This window comes from Rhodotorula paludigena, assembly GCF_050403205.1.
Source record: "Rhodotorula paludigena JCM10292 DNA, Rt_paludigena_JCM10292v1_ctg16, whole genome shotgun sequence".
Classification (NCBI taxonomy): Eukaryota; Fungi; Basidiomycota; class Microbotryomycetes; order Sporidiobolales; family Sporidiobolaceae; genus Rhodotorula; species Rhodotorula paludigena.
The window spans coordinates 311,179-322,546 of NW_027481442.1; the positions used below are offsets into that span (position 1 = coordinate 311,179).

Below are 11,368 nucleotides of genomic sequence, written 5' to 3' on the forward strand. Positions count from 1 at the left end.
AGAGCGTGGATAGCACTGCGCCTGATTCGGCCGTACTGCGCGCAAAGAGCGGGTGTAGAAACCAAGGCGGACTCAAGTCGTCGGCTCGGGGCGGCGCGAAGTCGCCCGCGCCACCGCCTCGGACACTTGCTCGCCTCTCTCGCCGAGACTCACTCGCACAGGGCCAAGAGTACGACACGAGCCATTGCAGCGGGTACAACAAGGGGGCACACTTTTGGTAGACTGCTCGAGAGAGAGAAACACGACAGGAGGAGGCCACAACACGCTCGACAAGCACGACCCAACACCTCGCACACCCCGGCCCCTCAGTAGAAGCCCTCGCCGGCGCCACCAAAGGCATCGTCTGTGCCCTCGAGGGCGCGGGCCTTGTTGAGCTCCTGCTGGAACTGGGCCTTAATGCGGCCGAGGAGGAGCACGAGCGCGTTCATCGCCTCTTGCACGGCGACGATCGGCGTCTTGGACCCGTCCGTCTGCACCTTGAGCACGACGCGCGACTCGAGCGGGTGCGGCACCTTGTACCCGGCAAACTGCACAAACGGGAGCAGGAGCAGCTGCCTGCGTATGGGCGGGAAAGTCGTCAGCGGTCGCGTCGAGCGTGCCCGTCTCCGCGCAGGACGCACGAGCGGAGCATGTTGGCGAGCGTGTGGTCCTCCTTGTTGATGGTGAGGGTCGCCGCGTTTGGGATCTTGGTGTCCTCGTCGACCAGGACCCTGTGCGCGGCGAGGACGCGGAGAACGCAGAGCGGCGAGCGAGAGCGGGCGGAGCGAGGCAGGCGACGATGGAAGCACACGAGCGGGAGGACGCGCACGCAAGAGGAGAGGAAGCGAACAGGCAAGCGAGTTCAGCGCGGTGAACTGGGGCAGAGGACGACGACAGGGTGCGATTGCAGGCGAGGGGCTCACTTTGGCTCGCCGTCTGCCAGGACAAACATCTCGTAGCGCGAAGGGGCGTTCATCGTGCGCCGAGGTGCTCAGCCGAGCGCGGCTGCCGTGAGGAGAGAGGGGAGGGGAGGGGAAGCTACGAGTGGAGAGAGGGGATCTGCGCGGAGTGCGTACGGTGCAAGGGGAGCGTCAGTACGCAGTTGATCACTCGTGTAGTTCTTCTCGTGCGCAAGTCGGGGCGAGTCGAGGGGCGAGGATCAGCGAGTAGCACATGTTTTCTCGTCACCGCGGGCGCACTGGGCGGGTCCCGGCTACGGGACCCAGTGCAGTGGCAGCTCGGGGGATTGACAGATTGATTGGGAGTAACAGTTTGTTTTCATCCAGTCCGTGGTGGGTGATTGGGTGTGGGTGGGAGGGTGCGTGTGTGTGCGCGTGGAGAGCGGGAGAGCGGGGACTGACCTCGAGTGGAGTGGGAGAGGCGGGCGAGAAAGAGGGGAGCAGCCGAGTGAACGGCTCTCGGGTGGTAGCAGTGGATGTGAGCAGAGTCGAGCAGAGTAGACCCGAGTAAGCGCGCTCAGAGGGGAACCTGGCGCGCGCGCGGGTCGAGCTGGGCCTGGCCGCGCAGAGGCTGGCTGAGCGCGAGTGCGCCCTCCTCTTCTCTCCTCGGTCTTCGTGCTCGTTACAAAGGTCAGGCCAAGCTCACTCGCTCCCACCAGCACCCTGCCCGCCCCTGCGCACCCCCCCTCCGCGCCCCCGCCCGCCCGCCGCACCGCCAGCTCGCCCGCGCCCTCCCCGCCTCGACTCGCTTTTCTTCGTCCGCCCCTCGGCCCCTCGCGCACCCGCACAGACCCGCACCAGACCATCCAGTGCGCACTCTGCGCTCTTCGCAACCCCGCCGCGCACCGCCGCACCCCCGCCCTGCGCCGTAGCGCTCCCTCTCGACCCGCCTTCGCCTCGCACCTCAGCACCCAAGCGTCGCCCTCTCGCACCCCCCGCTGACCCGCTCTTGCCCCCCGCGCAAACAGCCCGCAGCTATGCCGACCCGCTTTAGCAAGACGCGGAAGCACAGGGGCCACGTCTCGGCCGGTCACGGTCGTGTCGGCAAGCACCGCAAGCACCCGGGAGGTCGTGGTCTTGCTGGTGGCCAGCACCACCACCGCACCAACTTTGACAAGTACCACCCCGGTTACTTCGGCAAGGTCGGCATGCGCCACTTCCACCAGAACAAGGCTGCCATGTGGCGCCCGGTTGTCAACGTCGACAAGCTCGCCGTGCGTCTCCCGCCCTCGCGCGCCTCCTGGCCCTCGCGCGCCTCGTTCCGCTCAGCTCCACGCAGTACTGACGTGTCCCCTCGCCCCACAGACCCTCATCCCGGCTGAGCAGCGCGAGGGCCTCACCTCGTCGTCGACCGTCGTCCCCGTCATCGACACGCTCGCGGCCGGCTACGGCAAGGTCCTCGCCAAGGGCCGTCTCCCCGCCTACCCCATCATCGTCAAGGCCCGCTACGTCTCGCGCCGCGCAGAGGCAAAGATCAAGGCCAACGGCGGCGTCGTCTCGATCGTCGCATAAACGCGCCCCCCTCCCTTCCCTTCGCTGGCAGTGTGGGAGGTCGTCGGTGGCATGGACGGACCGGCGGGAGTACGCGCAGATGAATGAGACTCTGCAAACGGCTCGTGTATGACCCAGAGGGCGGACTTCGCTAGCGGGAGATGCGACGAAGCGTTGAGAGACACGGCGAGGCAGGCGTGCTTTGCTTGCTCTGCGTCAACACGCTGCTGTTGTGTGGCGGATCCCCCGTCTTTGAGCGTTTGGAACGCCCATGCAGCGTCGTATCTTCGTACGGATGGCGCCTTCGCTTCCTCTTCTCTATGCACCGCTTCCCACCAACCTTCTCCTCTGCGCTCGCTCTGCTCGCTGCTCCTCGCGATGCTCCCTAGAGACATCTCGCTCTCGCCGACTCTGTGATTCAGAGCGTGCGTCGAACCGGATCGCAGATTCGCCCGATGCGTCGTAGGTACGAACCAACCCGCTCGAGCATCCGCACCCTCTCATCTGCCCTCTGAAGCCCTTCGTGCCGCCTCGCGAATGAGGCCTCCGTCGCTGTGCCGCCCTCTCGCCCAATAGCCTACCACCGTGCCGCTCTCGGCTTCCGCAAGCCGGGGGAGCGTCAAAGACGTCGCTTTTCTGCCCGTCGGCCGGTTGGGCAAACCGATCAGCACGCCGGAGACGGAGGGTCTTGATCATGCGCGCTGGCCGAGTCCCTCTTCCGTGAGCTCGCAAGGGCGCACTGGACTGGCACCTTCATCTCGACTAGCTGGGGCCTTGCGCGGGCCTGGGAGAGATTCGGCGTTTCGCGTGGAAAGACCACAGTTGCACTCCCTTTGCCAGCGTGTGACCCGCGCATGCCTCGGCTCCGAGGTGCTCAACGACTGCACGTGCGCCTCGAGGAACGGGGCCAGGTAGGATTGTCGGGTTGAAGGGGAGGGAGCGGCGCAGGAATTGCTCTCGGCGGCGCTCCTCGCTCAGACTCAAGAGCTCGCGAGCAGAGGTTGGCACTTTGTCGATCAACGTGACGGTCACGCTTCGCCCGGTGCTGGCGACGAGATGCTTCTCGGCTTGGCTTCGAATCGCTCTCGAAGCCACAGCAAGCGCACTCCTGGCGCTTCTCTCCATTACTCTCTCTTTCGCTTCGTAGTCTTTGTGCAATGCAGCTAATGTGCCTCGCGCGGACGGATTGGGGCTTTGCTGCGGGTCTAGACAGTGTTGAGAAGGCCGTCCGCTGTCGTCGGCGCGCACGGTTGCGGCTGTCTCGATGCCCCGTAGTGCAGTCCGCCAGCCTGGCCTGTGCGATCCTCTGGTGCCTCTTGTTGTAGGTGCGATGCACTAGTACAGCCTAGGGCTTCCGTTGGCGGATAGCGTTCATCAGCCTCGAACGTCCCGCTCGCAGCGAAGGCGCAAAACGACGCACGACTTTGTCCTCTTGCTCGTTCATGCCTTGTCGCTCGACTTCTTACTTTCCGGCAGGGCGTACGGCGGCGGCGAAGGCATTGCGCCCGAGGCCTTGAGGTACGACGGCGGCGCGACGGACACGGCGGCTTTGTGCGTGTAGTAGGCCTGTCATGACATCGTCGTCGTCAGCATTTCCGCCAAAGGTACACGCGTGAGAGGTCAGTGGAAGCGCACCTTGACGTGCTGGTGACGGCGCCGAGCGGGCAGACGCGCGATTTCCTCAGGCGAGAGTATCACTTGCGGCGAGGAGGAGGAGGCCGCCGAGCTGCGCTGGAGCACCCTGTCGAAGAAGTTGCGACCCTGTCGTGGAGCCAATCGTCAATTCACGAACGGATCAGAACGAAGCGACGGGGCCGCACCTTTGCGAAGGTCTGGGTCGACGAGACGGAAAAGACAGAGGCAGAGTCGCTGCACATGATTGTTTGCCTTGGCGTAGGATAGATACTGAAGCGAGAGAGCGGCTAGGGCAACCTCTGAGCGTCTACAGCGGTGAGAGGAGAGTAGGAAGCCAGCAAGCGCAGTCATGAGGACGGTCCGTGGAGCGCCTCCTCCTCCGCTGACACCTCCGCTTACAGTACCTCCTCCTCCACAGTAAGCTCCAGCGCGGGATGACGAAGCTGCGCCAGCAGAGCGGAAAAGGATAGCCGGCCTCTGCCAAGAACGGGCCGAACCGAGATCAGAAGTGGAGGGTGGAGGCGAGCTGGCTGACCGGTGCGGAGTTTTCGAGGTGGGCGCAGTATCGCCAGCGACTCGCAAGGTCAAGGCGTCTGGTACATCTGTAGACGAGCAGAGAAGGATCGGACAGAAGACTGCTGAAGTGTCGGTGCATTGCGAAGCCAGGCCTCATTTACAGCGCCCGCTCGACGAAAGACTGGATGACGCCCTCGATGCTGACAGGGTACTCGACAAGCTCAACCTCGCCCGAAGAAGGGTCGATGCGCGTAACGGGCTGGACAAAGACCTTGCGAGGAAGCTTCTTTGCTGAAATTTCGAATGTGGAGGTTGGAGGGAAAGGTGGAGTGTCAGCTTCGGCCCGTCTGAACGGCAGCGTTTCGCAGCGGTGGCACGCGAAACGAGCACGACAGGTCATGAGAACGCAAGCGGGATACGCACCGAGAACGAGAGGGCGCAGCTCCTCGATCCACTGCTGCTCCGGCCTCGTCAAGTCCTTATAGAACTTGGTCGCGCCCGGCCCGTCGCCCGTGCTCTTGCGCGTCTGGATCTCGAGCAGGAGCTGTCCTATGACCTCCTTGCCCTTGGCGAGGCACGCGGCGCAGTCGACGCGCGCGTAGGCGTCGACGAGCGCGCCAGACGAGTCGCGCTGGAACTCGACCGAGGCGATGCCGTGCTGGATCAGCCACTTGGTGATGCCGTAGCGCGCCTCCATGCTGTTTCACGAGGGGAGGACGGCAGCGGGATTGTCAGTGCTGAAATGGGCACGAGAGGACCCGGGCAAGACACACTGCGCCTGGCCGTGCTTGCCGGTCGCGGGGTCGTAAAACTCGAGCGCTCGCACGCCAGCCCGGACCATCACGAGGAACATGTAGTAGGCGAGGTCGTCCTTGTCCTGCTGCGACTTGTAGCCGAAGATCTCGAGAATCTGCTTGTTGGTCGCGAGGTAGAGCGCGACACTTTCGGCGCGCATCTCCTCCACTGTAAATAACCCTCTGTCAGCTCATCTGAGCGACTCGGGGAAGTGTCACAAATAGGGACGCACTGGAAGACGAAACGGGACCGATGCGCGACCCGTACGACTCGCCCGGCCCGTACCAAGACGTGATGGGCTTGCCCGTGAGCGGGTTGATCGTCTCCTCTGGGTCAAAGTTGCGTGAGCCGTCCGCCTGCTCCTGGAAGAGCTTGCCCGAGCCATGGCCGAGGAGCTCTGGCGAAGGGCGCATAAGGACAGATCAGCCAACTCTGCGGACGAGACGATCCGCATGTGCGGCATAGCGCACCGTGACTCGCGACCTGCACCTCGAAAGCCTTGTCCTCCCACGCCTTGTACTCCTTGACTTCTTCCGGCGCAATGAAGGTCGTCACCTCGTTCGCCGCCTTAGCCGAAAGGATGTTCTCTGTGCGCGCGAGGAGCGTCAAGAAGAAAATGACTGCGCTTGGAACAAGGTCAGGACGCACGCAAGCTGACGTTCTTGAAGCCGTCCACCTCGCGCACATCGTGGTCTGCGAACATCGGAAGGTCAGTGATGTGCTGACGGAGGGTAGGGGAGGCGATAGGCACAGTTCGGGATGTTCTGCAAGGGCCGTGATCAGTTTCACTTTTCCCTAAACAGCTTGGGACGCTTGACGCACGATGCCAGCGGGAATGCCGCCTGTCGCAAAGGCGAGGATCTCGAGAGCAGTGAAGTCGGGACGCTTGAACTCGGGCACTGCATGCATGCACTGTCAGCATCTCTGCTTGCCCGAGACTGGCTGGAAAGACCTCTGCGCACCCTCGTAGTCCGGTCCCCAAGGCAGGTCCTTGACGAGTTCAGGCGCGCCGTCGACGAGCGTGTTGAACTTTTCGCTCTGCTCCTTGTTGACGACCGCAACGAAACCTTCCCACTCTGCGCGCGCACCCCACGGGTCGACGTAGCTGCACAGTTTCGCGAGGTCAGCGCAGATCGAGACGAAAGAGGACCGAAGCACCGATCTACCTCTCGATGAATCTGCCAACGGAGCGGGGTCAGTACATTTCTTGACAAGAGCAGAGCAGTCGAGAGACGCACCCGATGTAGCTCTCGACGACCGGCCCGACATCCTTGACCCAGTGCCGCGACCCGTCCTTGTGCGCCTCGATGTCGCCCGTCTCGAACGACTCGACGTACTTCTCAAGCATCTTGTCCTGATTCTCGTTGCGCGCGTACTTGCGCGCCTCGCTCAGCGCCGCGTTGACCTTTGCCAGCGCGTCGGCATAGTCGCGCGCCTCGAGGCGCACGTCGAACCCGAGCTTGTCGGAGCGGAGGCTCTTCGGGTACGAGGCAGGGAGGTCGGCCGCGGACGCGACGAGGAGGACGAGCTGCGAGTCAGACTCGCGCGCGAGGCGCGTGTTGAGCGTCGAGATGCCCGCGGCGTCGCACAGCGCCTGCACCTCGTCGACCTGCTCGTCGGTGGGTGGCGTCGCCGAGGGGTAGTACGACGACGTGTGGCCCGCGGTGGGCTTGCCGATTGAGAGCGCGGCCTCGGGCGAGAGGGCGTAGATCTCGTGCGAGAGCTCGTCCCAGAGCGGGAGAGCGACCGACGCACGCTCCGACGCCTTGACGACGGCCGCGAAGCCTTCAGGCGTCGCGCGCGGGATGAACTTGGTCGCGCCAAAGCTGCGGAAGTTGCTCAGGTTCGAGAAGACCTGCAGGTGCGGGAACCTGGTGAGCAGGGCCGAATGAACGGACGTTTCGAGGGGCGCACCTGGGCCGAGTAAGCGAGCACAGCGTTCCAGTCATCGTCGCTGACGCCGCTCTTACGCTTGAGCTGAGCGAGGTCGGCGAGCTGCTTGGGGTTGGCGGCGGACGAGAAGGTCGCGACGAGGAGGTCGAAGAGGCGCTCGGAGAACTGCGTCGTCTGGCGCATGATGATGCGGGCGCCGGCCCACGAAGCCTCGCCGACATAATGCGCATACAGCTCTGCACGGGGACGGCCTGGTGAGCTGAAGGAGGACGGAACGGTAAGGAAGGAGCGAGGGACGCACTCTCCTGCTTGGTGAGGGCCTTGAAGGTGTCTGCGATGTTGAGGGAGCAGACGGGGGGTTCGCGGTCTGCGAGGTAGCGGTCCATTGCGGTGGCAGAGCTCATGGCGGCGGTGCGAGCGAACGAGCGGGTCGGGACGCGGAGGGGAGTGGGGCGAGGAGGAGGAGCAGCGGCGAGAACACGAGACAGGGCAGCGGGCGAGCGAGCAGAGCGTGCGCCGAGTCGAGAGAGCGCTGCGAGCATTCACCGCGCAGAGCAGATCAAGTCTCGGCCGAAACGAGCACCGCCGACTCCGGCTCATCGCTCGCAACCGCTTCAGGGGGGACCCAAAGCGACACTCACTCTCGCGGTGCCACACACGGTCCCTCGCAAGGATTGCCAAGCTTCAACGACTACAGCGGGCAAAGCACTCCGAAGTCGCAGGCCTCCTTTCGCCTGCCCACGGCACCCGCAGCTCCTGAACAACCCCCGTCTCACGCATCTCGGCGCCTCCTCGCCCCGCTACAGCAGCAACCGCCCATCGTACTCGCTCTCGACGCCCTTGAAGCCCGTCTCGCGGTTGAAGACCTGCTTCCCGCGTAAGTATGTCGCGCTGACGGCGCCCGACAGCGTCAAGCCCTCTGTGCGCACGCGGAACGAGGGTGCGTGAGTTCAGTCCAAGCAGGCCTAGCAGACATGGACTCCGAGAAGGTAGGGACGCACCGTAGGGTGAGGCGCGGTTCTTGAAGTGCAGCTCCGACTTGGTGATCTAGACGACGTCGCAAGAAGCGTCAGCCACAAGACGGCGAGCACTCAACGCGTAGACACACCTTGACCTCCTGCTCTGCGTCGAATACAACAAAGTCGGCGTCTGCGCCCTCCTGCAGGACGCCCTTCTGCCCCTCAAGCCCGACCTGCTTCGCCGGGCGGGTCGACACCCACTCGAGGACGCGGTCCATCCCGATCCCGCGCTTTTGCGCTTCGGTCCACAGGAGGGGCAAGCCGAGCCCGAGCCCGCCGATGCCGCCCCACGCGCCGAGAAAGTCGCCCGTCTCGAGCTTTTTCAGCTCGACAACGCACGGCGAGTGGTCCGACACGACAAAGTCGATGTCGCCCGCATCGAGCGCGGCCCACAGCGCGTCGCGGTTCGCGTCGTCGCGGATCGGCGGGCAGCACTTGAACAGCGTCTCGCCCGCCGCGATCTGCTCGGCCGACAGGCACAGGTAGTGGAAGCACGTCTCGACCGTGAGCGGGAGGCCGAGCTCCTTGCGCGCGCGTCGCAGCGCCGGCAGCGCAGACGACGCAGAGAGGTGCACAATGTGCGTCCGCAGCGAGGGGAACTGCGACGCGCACCGGATGATGAGGTCGATCGCCGACTCCTCGAGCCGCGGCGGGCGCGACGCGAGGAAGGTCGAGTAGGCCGAGGGGTCGGACGAGTCGTGCGAGTGCGCGTGCTCGTTGTCCAGCTCGGCGTGGAAGAGGAAGAGCGACTTTGCGGCCTGTGCGACGGCGTGACCCACGAGTCAGAAAGGGAGCCTGCTGCTTGAAGGCTGCCCAGCCAGTCAAAGACTGCCAGAGACCCGCACGCACATCAAGCTCCTTCATCGCGCACAGGACTTCCTCCTCGTTGATGCCCGGAAACTCGTCGACGCCGCTCTCGCACAGGAAGCCCTTGAACCCCTTGACGCCCTCCTTGGCGAGGGCCTGCAGGTCGCCCGCGTTGTCCGGCACGACGCCGCCCCAGAACCCGACGTCGACGTGGCGCTTGCCCTCGGACGCAGAGAGCTTGATGTGCAGGTTGGCGACGGTCGTCGTGGGCGGGATGGCGTTCAAGGGCATGTCGATGACGGTAGTCACGCCGCCGGATGCAGCAGCCTGCAGCACTCGGATGTGAGTCAGTGCTCGGCCGTGCGAGGCACCATCAGCGCCTATAAGAAGAGCGAGACGGAACCGGCGAAGGTGGTTCCGCTCCGCTCAGTCAAGAGTCGCCGTCGCGCCTCGCCCCTACAAAGCAAAGGAGAGCGCGGTCAGACTCACCGCCGTGCCCGTCTCGAAGCCCTCCCACTCTGTCCTGCCAGGCTCGTTGAGGTGCACATGCGCGTCGACGAGCTGTCGCCCGGCGCGATACGGTCAGTCCTCCTCCTCCTGCGCAGCGCGACCGCTCGACGCACGCCAGGGAGGATCCACCGCTCGCCAACGTCAACCCAGTCCTCGTCCGCGACGCCCTCGGGCCGCGCGATGCGACCCGCGTGCACGGCCGATACGCGCCCCGTCGAGCGAGAGACGACGAGCGTGCCCGGTGCGCCGGCGGGCGCGAGCGGAGAGAAGAGGCGCGAGGTGAGGAAGTAGCGCGAGTCGGGCATTGAGCTCAGGGGGCGCTCGTCGCTTCAGCGGGCGAGGAGGGACAGGGAAGAGCAGGCGCGATCGAGCGGAGCGGGCGAGACGGAGCCGACAGCGCGGGGAAGCAACCTGGGGTACAGCGAGGAAAACCGGACCTCTCAGGATGGAACCTGACCATGCACACGACTGGGTAAAGAACGCGAGAAGAGGGCGAAAGGCGGAAGCGGGACAAGCGGAACGACTGGCACTGCAAGATGGATGCGAGTTATGCTACTGCGGCTCCCCACTCCCGCCACCTTAGACACGCTGGACTACTCGTCGTCTTCGTCGTCCCCAATCTCGGTGATCCGCGGGCCCTCGTCTGCCGCCAGTGCGGGCGCAGGTCGAGGCGCGTCTCCCGTGCCGGCGGCCTTCTTGCTCCGCTTCGACGCCTTCTTGTCGCTGCTGCCCGCACCCGCGGCGTCGCCCGACGACGACTTGCTGCTCTTCTTGGCCTTCTTTGGTGGGGGAACGTCCCAGCCCCAGACCGGGATGAACGAGTCGACCTGCGGGGTGCGAAACGGAGGGGTCAGTACCGCTCGACGTGGGGTAGCTCGCCGAGGGCAAACCGGAATACGCGCGAGTGGAGACGCACAAAGCCGACGTCGGCAAAGAGGTTGGGGAAGAGCCAGATGCCGGGGCGGGCGACGACTTTGGTGACGAGCCAGAGGACGAGGCGGACGATGGCGAGGCCAAAGAAGGCGGCGATGAGGCCGAGGACGCCCACCGAGAGGTACCAGACGCCGATGCGCATCTTTACGGGCCACAAGGGGAACATGACGCCGGCGAGGACGACGGCGACCATGGCGACGGCGAGGACGAGCTGGCGCACGGGGTTGGGGTCGACGAGCCAGGCATAGTACTCGTCGGGCGCAAAGAGCTGCTGGGGGACGATCTGGACAGCTTTGACGCCGGGCGAGATGGTGGGCCCGCGCTGGATGCGGAGGAAGAAGGTGCACGGGATGAGCGAGTGGAGGAGCGCCTGCGCGGCCTCGTCGGACGCGAGGGTCGGGACCTTGGCGCCGAGCTTGGCGTAGGCGGGCGAGCGGAGCGCCTTGACGGCCGACTTGCCTGTGGGAAGGGAGGGCTGGGTAAGCGGGACGGAGGCGAGGGAGCGAGCGACTCGGAGGCGGCGGACCCTTGAAGTAGTCTACGCGCTTGCCGTTGAGTGCGCCGGTGCGCGTCTTGAGGCCGGCCTTGTTGCGGAGAAAGTCGATGACGCGCCTCGCCTCGGCTGTGTGGTGGGCGTGAGTGAGTGTCACGGAGCGCGGAGCTGATGAGGACACGCGAGGCGGAGAGAGAGAGAGAGACGAGAGACGCACGCGAGGCTTTCTGCTGGTTGTCGCGCATGTTGGTCGACATGGCGGGCTGCGCGGGGCGGGCGGGCGAGGCGGGCTGACGGCGGTACGAGTGCGCCAGACGCCAGCAGCAGCGACGACGACG

General features: G+C 65.1%; 6 protein-coding genes across 6 annotated transcripts; 1 reads left to right on the forward strand and 5 right to left on the reverse strand.

The window, feature by feature from the left end:
* Positions 1 to 305: 305 nt before the first annotated feature.
* On the reverse strand, positions 306 to 955 carry JCM10292_003340 (DNA-directed RNA polymerase II subunit RPB11; the record flags this gene model as incomplete). The annotated part of the gene is made up of 3 exons (XM_076648553.1): positions 306 to 555; positions 621 to 710; positions 903 to 955. The coding sequence occupies 3 exons, from the start codon at positions 953 to 955 to the stop codon at positions 306 to 308; spliced, it is 393 nt and encodes a 130-aa protein (XP_076505993.1).
* A 960-nt stretch (positions 956 to 1,915) lies between these two features.
* On the forward strand, positions 1,916 to 2,450 carry RPL28 (60S ribosomal protein uL15 RPL28; the record flags this gene model as incomplete). The annotated part of the gene is made up of 2 exons (XM_076648554.1): positions 1,916 to 2,152; positions 2,244 to 2,450. The coding sequence occupies 2 exons, from the start codon at positions 1,916 to 1,918 to the stop codon at positions 2,448 to 2,450; spliced, it is 444 nt and encodes a 147-aa protein (XP_076505994.1).
* Positions 2,451 to 3,869: 1,419 nt separating this feature from the next.
* Positions 3,870 to 4,306, reverse strand: JCM10292_003342 (uncharacterized protein; the record flags this gene model as incomplete). Its single annotated transcript, XM_076648555.1, has 3 exons — positions 3,870 to 3,995; positions 4,065 to 4,190; positions 4,250 to 4,306. The coding sequence occupies 3 exons, from the start codon at positions 4,304 to 4,306 to the stop codon at positions 3,870 to 3,872; spliced, it is 309 nt and encodes a 102-aa protein (XP_076505995.1).
* Positions 4,307 to 4,737: 431 nt separating this feature from the next.
* On the reverse strand, positions 4,738 to 7,672 carry JCM10292_003343 (dipeptidyl-peptidase III; the record flags this gene model as incomplete). Its single annotated transcript, XM_076648556.1, has 13 exons — positions 4,738 to 4,871; positions 5,004 to 5,278; positions 5,354 to 5,543; positions 5,608 to 5,772; positions 5,846 to 5,962; positions 6,024 to 6,068; positions 6,127 to 6,139; positions 6,198 to 6,274; positions 6,338 to 6,480; positions 6,542 to 6,553; positions 6,614 to 7,230; positions 7,290 to 7,504; positions 7,570 to 7,672. 13 exons carry the CDS (start codon positions 7,670 to 7,672, stop codon positions 4,738 to 4,740), a joined length of 2,106 nt encoding a protein of 701 aa, XP_076505996.1.
* A 396-nt stretch (positions 7,673 to 8,068) lies between these two features.
* DAL1 (allantoinase) lies at positions 8,069 to 9,909 on the reverse strand (the record flags this gene model as incomplete). The annotated part of the gene is made up of 6 exons (XM_076648557.1): positions 8,069 to 8,187; positions 8,270 to 8,315; positions 8,377 to 9,045; positions 9,137 to 9,421; positions 9,584 to 9,655; positions 9,718 to 9,909. The coding sequence occupies 6 exons, from the start codon at positions 9,907 to 9,909 to the stop codon at positions 8,069 to 8,071; spliced, it is 1,383 nt and encodes a 460-aa protein (XP_076505997.1).
* Positions 9,910 to 10,197: 288 nt separating this feature from the next.
* Positions 10,198 to 11,287, reverse strand: SEC62 (Sec63 complex subunit SEC62; the record flags this gene model as incomplete). The annotated part of the gene is made up of 4 exons (XM_076648558.1): positions 10,198 to 10,431; positions 10,521 to 10,996; positions 11,064 to 11,159; positions 11,248 to 11,287. The coding sequence occupies 4 exons, from the start codon at positions 11,285 to 11,287 to the stop codon at positions 10,198 to 10,200; spliced, it is 846 nt and encodes a 281-aa protein (XP_076505998.1).
* Between the last annotated feature and the right edge of the window lie 81 nt (positions 11,288 to 11,368).